The sequence below is a fragment of the Hoplias malabaricus genome, chromosome 3 (assembly GCF_029633855.1).
Source record: "Hoplias malabaricus isolate fHopMal1 chromosome 3, fHopMal1.hap1, whole genome shotgun sequence".
Taxonomy (NCBI): domain Eukaryota; kingdom Metazoa; phylum Chordata; class Actinopteri; order Characiformes; family Erythrinidae; genus Hoplias; species Hoplias malabaricus.
The window spans coordinates 78,348,888-78,366,711 of NC_089802.1; the positions used below are offsets into that span (position 1 = coordinate 78,348,888).

The 17,824-nt window shown below is 43.9% G+C and overlaps 2 protein-coding genes across 3 annotated transcripts in view; both read left to right on the forward strand.

The window, feature by feature from the left end:
• The first annotated feature begins 1,730 nt into the window (after nt 1–1,730).
• Nucleotides 1,731–9,840, forward strand: LOC136692942 (uncharacterized). Of its 2 annotated transcripts, none has more exons than XM_066666683.1 (5): nt 1,731–1,833; nt 4,856–5,212; nt 6,021–6,374; nt 9,159–9,265; nt 9,397–9,840. In XM_066666683.1, exons 1-5 carry the CDS (start codon nt 1,782–1,784, stop codon nt 9,469–9,471), a joined length of 945 nt encoding a protein of 314 aa, XP_066522780.1. In that variant the 5' UTR covers nt 1,731–1,781; the 3' UTR covers nt 9,472–9,840. The 2 variants fall into 2 exon arrangements, with proteins under 2 accessions (XP_066522780.1, XP_066522781.1); XM_066666684.1 differs by having other exon boundaries at nt 9,400–9,840.
• A 717-nt stretch (nt 9,841–10,557) lies between these two features.
• p4hb (prolyl 4-hydroxylase, beta polypeptide) overlaps nt 10,558–17,824 on the forward strand; it is a 32,226-nt gene continuing 24,959 nt past the window's right edge. The window contains exons 1-2 of the mRNA XM_066664087.1: nt 10,558–10,583; nt 15,473–15,542. Coding sequence (XP_066520184.1) covers nt 10,558–10,583; nt 15,473–15,542 — 96 coding nt within the window. The remainder of the gene's footprint in view (nt 10,584–15,472; nt 15,543–17,824) is intronic.

Consider the following 17,824-nt stretch of genomic DNA (forward strand, 5'->3'; position numbering starts at 1 on the left):
ATTAGGTGATTGAACATAAGGTTTAGAGCTCCCATAAAAAGGTCCAGAGTGGGGCCCACCTCAAGATGCTCCTCCCAGACAGGGTCAGCCCATGTTAGAGCCCAACCAGAGAGGGTCAACATGATGAGAGGTATGGGAGGGCACAGATTGCTCTATGGCAAAATGAGAGGGATAAATATGAGACTTAGGAGGAATAGCTGCCTTCATTGGATATCTAAACCTAAAATACCAACTTAACAAAGGGGATCCTGGGAGACTCAACTGACAAAGGTAAAGGTGAGAAAATTTGACAAAACCTGAGGCAATTTGAAAAGAGTCAGAATGTGGAGAAGTGCAAAATCTCTTAAAATCTTTACCCGGCTGTGTCTTTAACCGACATAAGACAAAAAAATCAACAAAGAGGGGCCAGTCTTGAGGGCTTATATACCTAAAGCTCCAGGTGTTGGGCATTTAAGATGACTGGCTCTGAGGGTTGGTTGTTGTGCGGTTCCTGCCCTGGCCAGGAGAGGGAGGCAGCACACCACCAGAGCGAACACTAACAATAGAAGCAGAAAACACTGGGGAATGTGGAGAAGGAAACAGAACTAAGCATGTAATGCCTGGCTCACACTGATGTTGAAAACGTGAGACACCCGACACATAAAGAGATTTTCACAGATTTGTCGGTGCTGACAATTGTTAGTCCTCAATATCCCCACACTACACGATCTGCCCTGAGTGAATCACCACACACTTTCTAATTACAGACACTGACAGACAGCTCCGCTCCTTAACAGCTTGTGAGAGTTTCTCCTGAAATGCTACGTCCCCAGTACAGGCATGAGTTTCTAACAAACTCGGGCTGAGAAAACCTTGAAGATATTGAAGCATAAACAGCCAGCATTTTAAACATGCTTTAAATACGTAATGCAGACTTGACTCTGCACCTTGCTCAGAGTCGTAAACATTGAACGTGTTTCATATTTACAATTAACAATCAGGGCCCGACTGCAGGGGGAGAAGATCGGAGGAGTAAAGTCTGGATTATAGACTCCCCACACTACAGCATTGTTCTGGAAACATTGATCGTTTATGATCACCTTAAAATCAGGAGACATCTTGCGAATGTTGGGAGGAATAAATCTGCCTCAAAATCAGCCCCCAATTATTCTGTAGCATAAGCTGAGCTTACAGGAAATTTAGCAATTAGCTCTGATATGCTTATTAACCCTTTGGGGTCTAAGGACATTTTCTAAATTTTCTGAAATTCGTCTTTAAACGAAACACAATTAAGCATAACCATTAGCATTTGAGGGTGTTCAATCACCATCACTTTTGTTTCTATTGTAGCACATAAGCAGTGATAAATGTTACTAATGGGTGACAAATGCAAAGAAAGAGACAGATGAGAAGAGTGTCATAGCAATCTTGCAAATAATAATGATGTTCATTAGCATTCTGCATTAACGTTAGGATGTTTGACACCACTAGCTCCCTGTAAATCTATTCTTCAGGCACGTGTTGCCTGAGAAAAACCTCTTTATATCCGTCCAGGCTAAGACAATATTTTCTATCACCAAGGCCAGAATACAGAGAGTGAAAGAAAGAGAAAGAAAGAGAAAGAAAAAACAAGAAGTATGATAATGTTTCTGGACAGACCAACAGAGATGATGCAATGATAACACAAACCACAAGTCAAAAACCATGCTTCTGCTTCTGTTTCCTTCTCATTCTCATTAAAGTTGCTGCACTCCTCTGTGGCACAGACCCTTTCTTGCTGATGAGCAAGTGAAGAAGTCATCATGGTGCATCCTCTTGTTGTTGTGTGGTTTATCATGGTCTCCTCTGCCTCTGGTGAGTTTCCTCTCTCTGTCTGTTGTTTATTAAACTCACAGATTCACTCAGCTTTAGGCCCGAGTTCTTTCAGACGCTGATTAAAACCAGAGGATCTAGCTTCATTTCAGTGGTCCCGTAGATGTTCATTTTTGTAAAGTGTGAAATTAAATGGGACGTGCTGGTCTCAACAAATCCAGTCCCAAGTGTCAACCAGAGGAGTGTAAAACCTCCAGCAATTGTTCACAGAGCAGGAACCGTGTTCTCTGGAGTGATGGAGCTCTATCCACTTTTGTGAGATGAGTTGGGCAAGCTTCCATCGGACCTGCGATTCAGGAGGAGGTTTTCTGTTTGGGTCCATGTTCGAAGAAAGCGCTGTGGTCTTAAACACACACTGGGCTATTACATCATCAGAGAAATGAGTACTATAACAGATAAATATGTGAGCAGAAGTTTAAATGAAAAAAACAGATTAACCAAACTTAACTCTCTGGATTCTGAGGCCTTTCAGCCACATCTGAGGTGATCTGACATGCCTTGATATTTTTATAAATTTCACCTACCTAAAAAAAGTTTGTTCCCAAAGCTATACGTTTTAATATTCAGCACAAACCCAGCACCAATAACGTGAGGGACATCTGTATGTAATTCATGATTTTTTTGTTTAAATTCACTTTAAACAGGGACTTCCCAAAAACCCATTTTCAAAGGTGCTGATATATAGTGAAAAAACCCATTGTAAACATTTTCTTTAGAGCTCTGAACTGTGTAAACACGGCTTTTGGCCACACACTGGTGTTTACAGCTTTCTGAAATTTTTTATTTAGGTTATTTTCTACATTGCTACAAATCTGATGTGACACTGTGTAACGTGTATGAAGTGTAATATGCTTTACTGGACCACTGAGGGTTAATACACGCACACCTTAATCTAAGTTCCGAAGGAGGAGTAAAGGTGAAAATAAATCCCAATCACAACTTGTTAATAACAGAATAAACAGAGCCGGCATTTATTAAACAAAATTTGAGCATAACACTTACTATTACTGGTACTATTAATTACTTAGTTTTTATTTTAGTCCATCAGTCCTTTGAGTCAGTTCATAACTTTAATGTATTTCAAATCCCATTAAATGTTTCCGTTCAGCCCAAACTCAAAATTGCCCACGGAGGGTGCAAAAGTTGTCAAAAAAAACTCAGAGGTAAAAAATTTGCACAACTACCCGGGTAGTATATTTTATTGTACACTGGGCTTAGCTGTTGTGATGAGGTCCTGATACACCATGGAGCGAGGTTATGGCATCCAACTCATCACTGGCTCCCCAATCCAGAAACAGCTTCACATCCAAACGGTCTGCTTTAATCCAGGTCAACTTAAAACCAACCTGCATAAGCAGGGGAAATATTAATCACTCTTACATAAAATGAAATTAACCAGATCTGGTGTAAGTCATTCATAGCCACGTTTGAACTTCACAATAGCTCATAGGCATTTACACTTCACATCTTTTTTTTTCTTACAGGGCCTTAACCATGCAAATGGCAGTGTAATTGCCATCATTTTGGTAATATAGTTCACTTTGTAAATAGTTTCACAGTTTTAATTTATAAGTCTACTGAACAGTACTGAAAATAAAGTTATATCACGTTGAACTTCATAGCACAAACCCACCCCATAGTAATACACCTTTAGCTACAATTCGCGTTAGCATGGCAATACATGAGTCATTTCAAACACTCACCAGAGAATTCGGCGAAAAGAACTGGACAAATCTTTTTCTCCAGCACCGCCTGTATCCAGTTTAGACAACAGAACTCAAAATCTAGTCTCCAAAAAAAACAGATATCTGACTTTCTTTAACCTCTTTTACACTGCGTGGCCTACATGTTGTTCTGGCTCTTGCTAGGTTGTTGGCACCGGTTGCATGGCGGTGGTTTGAACTCGCACTCGCTAAATGCTTGTTTCGGAGCACAGCAACTATTTTCCCGAAACACAAAAGCTATAAAATGTCAAACTGAGGAACATATGCGCGAAGTTCTTTTTTTTCTGCATTCTGGAGATACGAGGTGCGTCGCAGTTCTTACGCGTCTCTTCCTGATGACGGAGCAGAAATCCCAAATGTCAATGTCACTCATCATTGGTGCACACAAATATCACTGACAGAACAACAACAAAACAAAAAACAAAAAAAAGAACAGTAACCCTTATATATTTATATGATAAATCTAGGTGGGTTACAACTGTTTTTCTCAGTACCAGTGGCTACTCATGAGATGAGATGAGAAACAGAGGTGAAATCCCCTCGCCGCTGTCAAAGATAATGAAATCTCGCCGAGTTGCATGAGTGTTTTGCCATTCAGATTTATCCCGCTGGTGGGAGTGCCGACTCTAGAGGGTTAAACTGAAGTTAGACAGGTTAATAGTGAAGTGTTGGTTAAATATCCAGGTTCAAGATGGCTTTGAGTGTAATTTTGAAAGGAAGACTCAAGATGTAGTTGAATGTCACAATAAATGGTACAGGAAAACCCCTGACTCGTGGCTCCATCTGTAATAATAAAAGGTAGCTGTTGGGACTGTGTACCTTTAGGCAAATCGATATTCATTTTCAAATGGGAAACTGATTTGTAACGTCCCTACTCCCTGACCACCTCACCTTCACGGTTTAATTATTACAAGTGACATTCATTATGTGTCTCATTTACTGGCCTCGCTACAACACCCCTCCCCCGCCCAGTCTCTATGCCCCATGCTTTGGGTCCAACTGCCTTAAGACCTTTTCACAGTCAGCACTAAAAAAAAAACGTGTTTTAACGTTATCCTTCACAGAGAGTCTGAAACTGACGGACTGCGATGCTGCGTCACATTCTGAATTGGAACCTTTTCTATATTCTGTGTTTTATGGATGTGTTAAATATCAGGCCTACCAATCATAGCACTGTTGTCATGGTTACAGACCAAATAAATGAGCAGGAAGTTGGCGTTAAATATCTTTATTATTTTTGGATTTAAAGATGATTAACTCTGTGATGTGTTTCCTCTCAGCGTATGGGAATGTGGTTTACATCCACAGAAAGACGGGTTCCTCCGTGAAGCTTCGCTGTGAAAGTTCAAATGACAGTGAAAGACTGAAGGCCTTTTCCCTACATCGTGGACCTGAGAAAAATCACTCAGAAGTGCTGTACCTCAACATTGAGCGCAGCGCCTACATCCATAATCCAGAGGATCATCATCGTATCTCTGTTCAGAATGAACTGATGAACCACAGCGCTACAGTCACCATCACAAACCTGCAGCAAAACGACACAAACCTGTACTACTGCCTCTTCTACAAGGAAGGAAACGGTGGTATGTCTGATGTTCCTGGCAGACCAAAGTTCTTCCTTCATGTTGAGGACGATGGTAGGTAACTGCACTGGTCACCAATAAGATTTACGTTAGATTAGAAACCCAGGCTGCTATTAAAACTTTTCCCTATTCACAACATAGTGCACTATTTTGGGGTTCCATTGTGTAATAGTGTCCAAAACCATAATGGTCCATTTTCAGGGCCCTCAAACAATCCCACAATTCACTGCAAAATGTAGTGTACAACCCATGTACACTAGCTGACACACTGGAATAGCGGATCCCATGTGCACTGTGATTTTTGGTAAAAAAAAATCAAATGAGGTAGTGTTCAAAGTCATTCACTATTCTCCCGATTTGAGTTCACTATAATAGTGCACCATATAGTGAGTAATATAGGGAATAGTGAATAGGGAGCCATTTCAAACACAGGGTTAATATCTTTTAAAGTTTAATGTTCTGCCATTTTGAGCTTGACGCGATCTTTTGCATTTCAGTTTGTACATTCCACGCTCTTTGCACCATAGAGAAGCACTTTGTAGTTCTGCAATTACAGGTTGTAGTCCATACATTGCTCTGCATACTTTGTTAGCCCTCCTAGTCACAAGTGTCATGTAGTGTGAGAGTCAGAGTCTAGAGTGATTGAGAGATGTAGAAAGTCATGTAGTGTGTGTTTGATGTTCCACCGCAGCATCTGCCCATTGACTTCCATCAGAACCGAGATTCAGGAGCAGATTTTCTGTTTGGTCTAAGTTCAAGGGAAAGGGGAGTGGTGCTGAGCACACACTGCGGATGTGGTGGGTGTAGAATGGGTGGAGGATATTCTTCTAAATGGTCAACGGTATGATGTTTTTCCTCCCAGTGTATGGGGGTGTGGTTTATATCCACAGAAAGACAAATGCCTCAGTGGAGCTTCCCTGTGACTGTTCGAATGTCGGTGGAGAGCTGATGGCCTTTTCCCTACACCGTGGACCCAAGAAAACATTAAGTGATGTGTTGTACCTTCCCTCTGACAATCATCTGTCCATCCATAATCCAGAGGATCGCCATCGTATCTCTGTTCAGAACCAAGTGGAGAACTGCAGAGCTACAGTCACCATCACAAACCTGCAGCAAGGCGACACAGACCTTTACCACTGTGTCTTCTTCAAGGGAGAAGCTGGTTTTCCAGATGTTCCTCTCAGCAAAATGTTCTTCCTTCATGTTGAAGATGACGGTAGTGCTCTACAGCAATAAGATTTACATAAGATTACAAACCCAGAATGGCTTAACCTTAATATAATATTATAAATGAGTTAATTACACAATAATACATGAGAGGGAGTGCTATAACATGAGATACTGGCACTGGTCAGCTGTGGTTAAGATCAGTACACCAGTGCTAATATCTCACGTTAGAGCACGAACCTCGAGTGTATTATTGTGATTATACCACAGTTCGTTATCGTTTCGTTTATTATTAGGTTTTAAAATAAAGAAGACAGTGAGAATGATTCCATCACATGTTCCTTTTTGTTCTTTTCAATGAAGTCTGGATCTTAAACTTGTGCAGTGTTAAACCCTTCTAAATCAGGACAGAAGCAGAGATAAACAAATCAAGTCACTAAAATGTCATGGTTTACCCATTGTTTACAGATTGTAGTGATATCGTGATGCCAAGTTCTTTCTGTTTAAGTTAAAAGTGAATATTTTAGAGTATCGCCCTAGAGTCGTGATGCGGAGCTGGTGAAGGAGAGCAGTGGAGAAAAAAGACGCGTCTCGACTCGAGTTAAACACAATCACAGAAACCACATAGATGTAACACTTTAGTTTTTATTTCTTTGTAATGGTCCACTGTGTAATAACTCTTTACTTTAGGGTACTTTAAGGTGTGGGAATGGAAAATGAACCGATTCCCTGTTGAGTGAAAAAGTCGAAAATTCCAGGCACAGCTCTGTCTTGTAAGCACTGGCATCGTTGCTAGGTTACATGTATTTTTCGGAGTGATATTGGCACTCCTATAAAGTCTCTCAGCCAATCACCTCACAGGGTGGGAACTAACTGTGGTATAACTAATGTTAATATCATTAAAAGCTTCATGTTCTGCCATTTTTTACATTTTTTACACTCCACACTCCTCTGACCACACAGGAGTACTGTGTAGTTCTACAACTACAGATGACAGTCCAGTTGTTGCTCTGCATACTTTGTTAGCCCCATTTCACCCTACCTGGAATTACTGGGCACAAGGCAGGAACACACCCTGGTGGGGCATTCTTCACAGGGCAGCACACACTCACACATTCACTCACGCACTCATACGGACACTTTTGAGTCTTCAATCCACCTACCAACGTGTGTTTTTGGAGCGTGGGAGGAAACCAGAGAACCTGGAGGAAACCCACGCAGACACAGGGAGAACACACCACACTCCTCACAGACAGTCACCCGGAGGAAACCCACGCAGACACAGGGAGAACACACCACACTCCTCACAGACAGTCACCCGGAGGAAACCCATGCAGACACAGCAGGGAGAACACACCACACTCCTCACAGACAGTCACCCAGAGGAAACCCACGCAGACACAGAGAGAACACACCACACTCCTCACAGTCACCCGGAGGAAACTCACACAGACACAGAGAGAACACACCACACTCCTCACAGACAGTCACCCGGAGGAAACCCACACAGACACAGGGAGTACACACCACACTCCTCACAGACAGTCACCCGGAGGAAACCCACACAGACACAGAGAGAGCACACCACACGCCTCACAGACAGTCACCCGGAGGAAACCCACACAGACACATGGAGAACACACCACACTCCTCACAGACAGTCACCAGGAGGAAACCCACGCAGACACAGAGAGAACACACCACACTCCTCACAGACAGTCACCAAGAGGAAACCACGCAGACACAGGGAGAACACACCACATTTCTCACAGACAGTCACCCGGAGGAAACCCACGCAGACACAGGGAGAACACAAGACACTCCTCACAGACAGTCACCCGGAGGAAACCCACACAGACACAGAGAGAACACACCACACTCCTCACAGAGAGTCACCCGGAGGAAACCCACGCAGACACAGAGAGAACACACCACACTCCTCACAGACAGTCACCCGGAGGAAACCCACGCAGACACAGAGCGAACACACCACACTCCTCACAGACAGTCACCCGGAGGAAACCCACGCAGACACAGGGAGAACACACCACACTCCTCACAGACAGTCACCCGGAGCGGGACTCGAACCCACAACCTCCAGGACCCTGGAGCTGTGACAGAGACACTACTTGCTGCTCCACCGTGCCCCCGAGTAATAATAATAATACATTTTATTTATAAAGTGCTTTTCAATGACCCAAAGTATTAGACATAGAGCCGTACTAAATGGCTCAAACACACACAAAGTAAACAAGGTTATACAGAGTCAGTTTTAGTGGCTGTTAGCTGAGTGGACACAGCCAGCAGACATTGTGGAGGTGCTCCCCCTCAGCCATCAGCTGGAGCAGCCCCAGAAGACCGACATCTGAATGGGCATCCGAATCAAAAGCAGCTAGCACTGGTGTTAACAAACAGGCCGTCCAGGTTAGATCTCGGAGCAGAAAGTAGCACTGCACTGAGGTACCCTCACAGACAGCAACAAAATCACTAAACCAACCAACAAACAAAACACGAGTGGGACGTGTGCAGAAACGGCAGCGTGCTCTGACCTGTCACTGACCTCGGACAGACAGACTGTTTTAAACCCCTCTGTGTCACTGCTGGACGGCTAACACACACTGTGCAGCGGCAGATGAGCTACTGTCTCTGACTTTACATCTACAAGGTGGACCAACGAGGGAGGAGTGTCTCACAGAGTGGACAGAGAGTGGACGTAATATAACTTTTCTTGTCCTAATGGTGGATTAAACATCTGGAGAGTGTGGGTTGTTTCTGTGTGTAATTTAATGCCTGTTTGATGATGATAGGATGATAAATGTTGTTTATGTTGTAGAACCTGAGGTGTGCGTTTGCCGTGAATATGAGCTGTGGTTGTACGGCGTGTCGACTGCAGCTGCGTTGTTGCTGCTGGGTGTTTTCGTCTTCGCTGGAGAACTGTGTGTGAGTATCAGTGCAGTTTATGGACTGTGTATGGGAATAACCTGGTGGGAATCAGTAGCATAGACATCATATGTGTGTGTGTGTGTGTGTGTGTGTGTGAGACTGTATACACCCCCATCTTCCCCTCTCAGAAGAAGAAGGCCCCTGTCCAGCCTGTTTATGAAGATATGAGAGAGCTACCTCCATCCGTCAGAAACCCGTATTAATCTGATCCAGATTCGAAAACATCTTTTACTTGAGGGTGAACACATCCTCAGTGGAACCAGCTCGCAGTCAACTCCCGAGGAAACACATCTCCACCCTTTTTCTATATCATCTGAGCACAGCAGCTCCACCTTCTATCCTTTAACCCTTCTTTTATTGGCCAGTTTCTGACCAGAGAGATGAATTTTCCCAGTATTTTTGGTTGATGGAGCACTCTCTACCTCCTGAAGTCACCACAGCTTTGATGTAACAAAATGTTCTTAATGGATTTATTATAGTGGCATACTTTCTTTGATGTTTTATAGATTTATGACTGATTTTTCCTGAGATCATAAAGGATTTGATTTAACCTAGTGTTTTAATTGTTTTTTATTATGCTCTCATAAATAATTTAAAGTTACAAAGAGTTTAGATTGCTTCATTATGATGTCATAAAGGCTTTGGTTGTACTGTGTTTTGAATGCTTTATTGTGATGTAATAAAAATTTAAATATAGTGTTCTTTGATATTCCATTGTGTTCTGAAAGCGTAAAGGTAACATCATAATGATACAAATGTTGCAAAGGGCTCTGATTGTATTATGATGTCATAATAGCATTGATTCAGACGGGTGCTTCTTTATCTCATCTTGCCCACTGATGCGTCACAGTCCTAGTTTTAAACTAACATTTTTGGTTAATTTTGCACAGGAACCAAACCATTTCTCAGAATATCTTTTTAAAAATACAGAGAAAAAAGACTAACAACGAGTCTTTGTGATTCAATAAAGAGCTAATTCCCAGGTCACAATACTGTGTGGCTATAGTCGAAGGATGTGTTCAGATTCAAAAGTAGTGACACACACCTTCAACAGAGAACACACTCACAAACTTCACTACACAACCACTGCTTACCTTTTAAATTCAATGCCGTTGAAAGAAAAAGCAGAAAATAAATTAGAAATTAATCAGACTGTGTCATGTGACCTGGGGTTTGTGGGTATTTTTGCACAAAGCTGTGTGTTCCTCATGCAGAGCTCTTCATAATGTGCATACTTCTAAAGAAATAAATGTTTTAAACCATCTTGACCACATCAGTCTTCATAAAGAATGTGGCTTCTTGATCTGTTAGAGAGGTAAGTATGTGTGTGTGTGTGTGTGTGTGTGTGTGTGTGTGCATGTGTGTGTGTGTGTGTGTGTGTGTGCTTGTGGTTCAGATATATATGTGAAGTTGTGGTGACAAAGACATGTTTTCGTATACACAGTGTGGTACCTTGTCTTCCTCATGGGGACATAGGTGAAGTGCTCATTACATTTATAATAACATTTTAGGATAAACACTTACAGACAATATACACTTCAGACACCAACAAGATACAGTCGCTTCTTATTCAAACACACCGCTCCATATTAAAAGATACAGTCGCTTCTTACTCGCAAGCACCGCTCCACCTTAAAAGATACAGTCGCTTCTTACTCGCAAGCACCGCTCCACCTTAAAAGATACAGTCGCTTCTTACTCTCAAACACCACTCCACCTTAAAAGATACAGTCACTTCTTACTTGCATACACCGCTCCACCTTAAAAGATACAGTCACTTCTTACTCACACACACCGCTCCACATTAAAAGATACAGTCGCTTCTTACTCACACGCACCGCTCCACCTTAAAAGATACAGTCGCTTCTTACTCTCAAACACCACTCCACCTTAAAAGATACAGTCACTTCTTACTTGCATACACCGCTCCACCTTAAAAGATACAGTCACTTCTTACTCACACACACCGCTCCACATTAAAAGATACAGTCGCTTCTTACTCACACGCACCGCTCCACCTTAAAAGATACAGTCGCTTCTTACTCGCACGCACCACTCCACCTTAAAAGATACAGTCGCTTCTTACTCACACTCACCGCTCCACATTAAAAGATACAATCGCTTCTTACTCACACACACCACTTCACCTTAAATGATGCAGTCGCTTCTTACTCGCACTCACCGCACCACATTAAAAAATACAGTCGCTTCTTGCTCACACACACCGCTTCACCTTAAAAGATACAGTCACTTCTTACTCACACACACCGCTCCACCTTAAAAGATACAGTCACTTCTTACTCACACACACCGCTCCACCTTAAAACATACAGTCGCTTCTTACTCGCACGCACCGCTCCACCTTAAAAGATACAGTCACTTCTTACTCACACACACCGCTTCACCTTAAAAGATACAGTCACTTCTTACTCACACACACCGCTCCACCTTAAAACATACAGTCGCTTCTTACTCGCACGCACCGCTCCACCTTAAAAGATACAGTCACTTCTTACTCGCACGCACCACTCCACCTTAAAAGATACAGTCGCTTCTTACTCTCAAACACCACTCCACCTTAAAAGATACAGTCACTTCTTACTCACACACGCCGCTCAACCTTAAAGGATACAGTCGCTTCTTATTCGCACGCACCACTCCACCTTAAAAGATACAGTCACTTCTTACTCGCACGCACCACTCCACCTTAAAAGATACAGTCGCTTCTTACTCTCAAACACCACTCCACCTTAAAAGATACAGTCACTTCTTACTCACACACGCCGCTCAACCTTAAAGGATACAGTCGCTTCTTATTCGCACGCACCGCTCCAAGTCATTGCTACCCTATTTAAATTAGAATAGAAAGTTGGTAGACACCAATAACCTTTGCAAGTTTTAATGTGGAATACAGAATTCTACTAAGAAGTAAAATTTTAGAGAATAGAGTTTCTGTCAGTGCAACCAACACCAGAATATAACACGACTGTCAAACCGTCATAATTTAACAGTTATAAGAAATAATAAATAAATAATAATATGATTAACAGTCGGTGTGAAAAGGGGCGTGTCCTGCAGCCGGTATCAGAGCAACGTAGGCTGTCAATCACTTCACTCTTAAGTGTAACTCCGCCTTCTTATGATTTAGCAGAATAATAACATTTTAAAAATTGGGTTCTGGGAGAGAATAAAATAAAAATGTGCCTGTATTAGCACATTATCACAGGGAAAACTACCTGCTCAAATTAAACACTGGAGAAAATGAGATTAAAAATGGGCTGCTTTGCAGAAGTACAGGCCATAAGGCCACCAGCCAGCAGAGGCGCCACACCTGAGCAGTCACAGCTTTGTGGTTCATCCTCCTAGCTGCATTTCTCATCGAGGTCAGCAGAGGGCAGCAAATACTAACTCACTGTATCCTGACCCCTAGGAGTGCGAGCTTGTGAGAGTTCCATCTAGTGGACAATACTATGTATGACAAAGTTTTCCAATCTGACAGGATCATGTTCTTCAGAAACGGATCAGAAATGGTGTAAAGTCATTTTAATAAACGTGTGAAGGGGGAACATTTCACAATAACATCAGTGAGGTCAGGTGCACACACAACACAATTCCAGCTAAACCCAGAGGTAGGGGATAGAGCTCCATCACTCCAGAGAATGGCAGCCCCATGCTGGGGAGCTTATACCCCTTGGCATTCAGCAGGGTCAGCGTATCCTGCGTTCAATTTCCCTCTTAATTCGAATTCTGGTGGTGCAGCATGTAGTGTCTCTGTCACAGCTCCAGGGTCCTGGAGGTTGTGGGTTCGAGTCCTACTCCGGGTAACTGTCTGTGAGGAGTGTGGTGTGTTCTCTCTGTGTCTGCGTGGGTTTCCTCTGGGTGACTGTCTGTGAGGAATGTGGTGTGTTCTCCCTGTGTTTGCGTGGGTTTCCTCCGGGTGCTCCGGTTTCCTCCCATGCACCAAAAACACACGTTAGTAGGTGGATTGGAGACTCAAAAGTGTCTGTAGGTGTGAGTGTGTGAGTGAATGTGTGAGTGTGTGTCGCCCTGTGAAGGACTGACACCCCCTCCGGGGTGTGTTCCCGATATGTGCCCAGTGATTCCGGGTAGACTCTGAACCCATCGCCGCCCTGAACTGGATAAGGGTTATAGACAATGAATGCATAAATGTTTACATTACTTTACTAATTAAATTACCTTACACACCCCGCTCAGCACTGCAGGAACTGCACTATGTACTGCACTTTTGGAGAAGGGTAGAATCTCACCCGCTCTTTTTTTGTTTCAGCACAGAGCTAAATAACATAATTACACTAGTTTTCCTTTTAAGAGCTGAACTCTCATAATTAAAGTGTGTCTGTAAAGCATTAGCTGTTGGCTGTTCATTCAGGACAAAAGCTCTTATCTCTGCTGCTGGGTGTGGCCTGGACCTGCTGGACTTTGATTTTGTGGAGTCACGGTTATCACTGTTTCAGAGCACAGTGACCCAGTTTACACAATGTGCAACTATCCGCATTACCTCTGGACACTTCCACACACTCAGCCAGTCACTCACACACTCACCTGTGGACAGTTTCACACACTCACCCAGTCACTCACACACTTACCCAGTCACTCACACACTCACCCAGTCACTCACACACTCACCCAGTCACTCACACACTCACCCTGTCACTCACCCAGTCACTTTCACACTCACTCTGTCACTCACCCAGTCATTCACATGCTCACCCAGTCACTCACACACTCACCCTGTCACTCACACACTCACCCAGTCACTCTCACACTCACCCAGTCACTCACACACTCACTCAGTCACTCACACACTCCCCCAGTCACTCACACACTCACCCCGTCACTCACACAGTCACTCACATACTCACACAGTCACGCACACATTCACCCAGTCACTTACACACTCACCCAGTCACTCTCACACCCACCCAGTCACTCTCACACTCACCCAGTCACTCACACGCTCACCCAGTCACTCACACACTCACCCTGTCACTTTCACACTCACCGTGTCACTCACCCAGTCATTCACATGCTCACCCAGTCACTCACACACTCACCCAGTCACTCACACACTCACCCTGTCACTCACAGTCACTCACACACTCACCCAGTCTCTCTCACACTCACCCAGTCACTCACACACTCACTCAGTCACTCACACACTCCCCCCGTCACTCACACACTCACCCTGTCTCTCACACACTCACCCAGTCACTCATACACTCACACAGTCACTCACACTCTCACAGTCACTCACATACTCACACAGTCACGCACACACTCACCCAGTCACTCACACACTCACCCAGTCACTCACACACTCACACAGTCACTCATACACTTACCCAGTCACTCATACACTCACCCAGTCACTCATACACTCACCCAGTCACCCTCACACTCATCCAGTCACTCATACACTCACCCAGTCACTCATACACTCACCCAGTCACTGTCACACTCACCCAGTCACTCACACACTCACCCTGTCACTCACCCAGTCACTTTCACACTCACTCTGTCACTCACCCAGTCATTCACATGCTCACCCAGTCACTCACACACTCACCCTGTCACTCACAGTCACTCACACACTCACCCAGCCACTCTCACACTCACCCAGTCACTCACACACTCACTCAGTCACTCACACACTCCCCCAGTCACTCACACACTCACCCTGTCACTCACACAGTCACGCACACACTCACCCAGTCACTCACACACTCACCCAGTCACTCACACAGTCACTCTCACTCTCACAGTCACTCACATACTCACACAGTCACGCACACTCACCCAGTCACTCACACACTCACCCAGTCACTCACACACTCACACACTCACTCATACACTTACCCAGTCACTCATACACTCACCCAGTCACTCATACACTCACCCAGTCACCCTCACACTCATCCAGTCACCCATACACTCACCCAGTCACTCTCACACTCACCCAGTCACTGTCACACTCACCCAGTCACTCATACACTCACCCAGTCACTGTCACACTCACCCAGTCACTCTTACACTCACCCAATCACTGTCACACTCACCCAGTCACTCATACACTCACCCAGTCACTCATACACTCACTCAGTCAGAAAGTGGGGACGTTCTGAAAGAGGTACGTGGCGTAAACAGAGGACTTAATGTTCCCCTCATATTTTCTCCTCTTCTCAGTTCCCTAAATGTGACGTGGCATCGCCGTCGAATGCGTCAGCCTCCAAAATCCATCACTGATTTAACCCTGGTAACAAGGTGATGCGTTTCCACGGCAACCACTTCCTCCAGTGTCTCTCATCTGCGTGCTCCAGTGAAAACGCATGAACCTTTTTGCTTTCTGCTGATGACAAGCAATTAAACTGTAATTGAATCTGATGAAGTCATGAAGAACAGAGGGACGTGAGCTGCTTTAAAATCCATCAAATCAGATCCTTCCTGCTCCCTCCTTCCATCCTTTTTCTCCATCCTCCCAATTAACATGAAGTGGAGGAGTTAATTCTCTTGATTGTTTTGCTGTGGTCATTAAATATGACTGAAAAGAGGAAGAGCTTTAAAAATGCCTGCGGTTTTAAAAGACAACCGACGAAAACATTCATCCGACTCAGTGTTCTGCTTCATTCATCCATCCTTCCTTTCTTCCTTCCTTCCTTCCATCCTTTCCCTCATACTCCTTCAGCTCAGAGAAGGGAGAATTAGAGAAAAACCTCTCATTATTGTTGTGTTTTCATTAAATGTAAATGAATTTGGCGTTTTTTTTTTTTTTAGAAAAAGCATGAAAACATTCATCCAGAAACATCTGAGAACTATCTACGAACATTTCGCTTTCACAACACACCAATGATTTAAAAACGCATATAGCACCCCCTTGTGGAGCTGTTCCTAAATGTGAGTGAGTGAGTGAGTGAGTGAGTGAGTGATTGTGTATGAGTGAACATGTTAGTGAGTGAATAAATGTGTGAGGGAATGTATGAATGAGTGAGTGTGACTGAATAAATAGGAATTTAAGTCAAATTGTGACTGAGTTACGTGTGTGTGAATGTATGACTATGCGTCTAAATATATGTGAAATGATTTTTTTTATTTATATGAGTGTGTTTGTGTGTATGAGTATGTGAATGAGTGAGTGAGTGAGTGAGTGAGAGAGTGAGAGAGTGAGTGAGTGAGAGAGTGAATGTGTGTGTTTGTGTGTGAGTGTGAGTGAGAGTGTGTGTGTTTGTGTGTGTGAGTGAGTGAATGTGTGTGTTTGTGTGTGAGTGTGAGTGAGTGAGAGTGTGTGTGAATGTGTGTGTTTGTGTGTGTGAGTGAGTGAATGTGTGTGTTTGTGTGTGAGTGTGAGTGAGTGAGAGTGTGTGTGAATGTGTGTGTTTGTGTGTGAGAGTGAGTGAGTGAGAGTGTGTGTGAATGTGTGTGTTTGTGTGTGTGAGTGAGTGAATGTGTGTGTTTGTGTGTGAGTGTGAGTGAGTGAGAGTGTGTGTGAATGTGTGTGTTTGTGTGTGAGAGTGAGTGAGTGAGAGTGTGTGTGAATGTGTGTGTTTGTGTGTGTGAGTGAGTGAATGTGTGTGTTTGTGTGTGAGTGTGAGTGAGTGAGAGTGTGTGTGAATGTGTGTGTTTGTGTGTGTGAGTGAGTGAATGTGTGTGTGAATGTGTGTTTGTGTGTGTGTGAGTGAGTGAGAGTGTGTGTGTTTGTGTGTGTGAGTGAGTGAATGTGTGTGTTTGTGTGTGAGTGTGAGTGAGTGAGAGTGTGTGTGAATGTGTGTGTTTGTGTGTGTGAGTGAATGTGTGTGTTTGTGTGTGAGAGTGAGTGAGTGAGAGTGTGTGTGAATGTGTGTGTGTGTGTGTGTGAGTGAGTGAATGTGTGTGTTTGTGTGTGAGAGTGAGTGAGTGAGAGTGTGAGTGAATGTGTGTGTTTGTGTGTGAGAGTGAGTGAGTGAGAGTGTGTGTGAATGTGTGTGTGTGTGTGTGAGTGAGTGAATGTGTGTGTTTGTGTGTGAGAGTGAGTGAGTGAGAGTGTGAGTGAATGTGTGTGTTTGTGTGTGAGAGTGAGTGAGTGAGAGTGTGTGTGTTTGTGTGTGTGTGTGTGTGTGAGTGAGTGAATGTGTGTGTTTGTGTGTGAGAGTGAGTGAGTGAGAGTGTGAGTGAATGTGTGTGTTTGTGTGTGAGAGTGAGTGAGTGAGTGAATTAAAAGCTGTGCAGCTGTGAAACACGTGGCCAAAGCTCAGAGATCCTCCACCTCTCACTAAACAAGTTCCCTATTTGTTGTCTGTTCCACGCTGGCAAAACAAACGGGAAATAAATTCTTCACACACACACACACACACAAGCCTCGGGACCTGGGGTTTCTCCCATGGAGCCAGAGCTCTCATCTCCACAAGCTCTCATTAAAACCGAGTGAAGTGGGCTTTAACTTTAACTCGAATTGCACACTGTTCACCTGCCACTCACTGGACTTCATTAACACAGCCCTCAACACCCTCGCTGCCCACTGCACACTCACTGTTCCTGTTCCTCCATCACCCCTCGTGTGCACTG

What these genes read in the sequence shown, in the direction of transcription:
- LOC136692942 (XM_066666683.1), top strand. Translation starts at nt 1,782, where the DNA reads ATGGTGCATCCTCTTGTTGTTGTGTGGTTTATCATGGTCTCCTCTGCC. An exon ending in CCTTCATGTTGAAGATGACG is followed by an intron (nt 6,375 to 9,158) that starts GTAGTGCTCTAC and finishes TTTATGTTGTAG; the next exon opens with AACCTGAGGTGTGCGTTTGC. An exon ending in TCTTCGCTGGAGAACTGTGT is followed by an intron (nt 9,266 to 9,396) that starts GTGAGTATCAGT and finishes TTCCCCTCTCAG; the next exon opens with AAGAAGAAGGCCCCTGTCCA.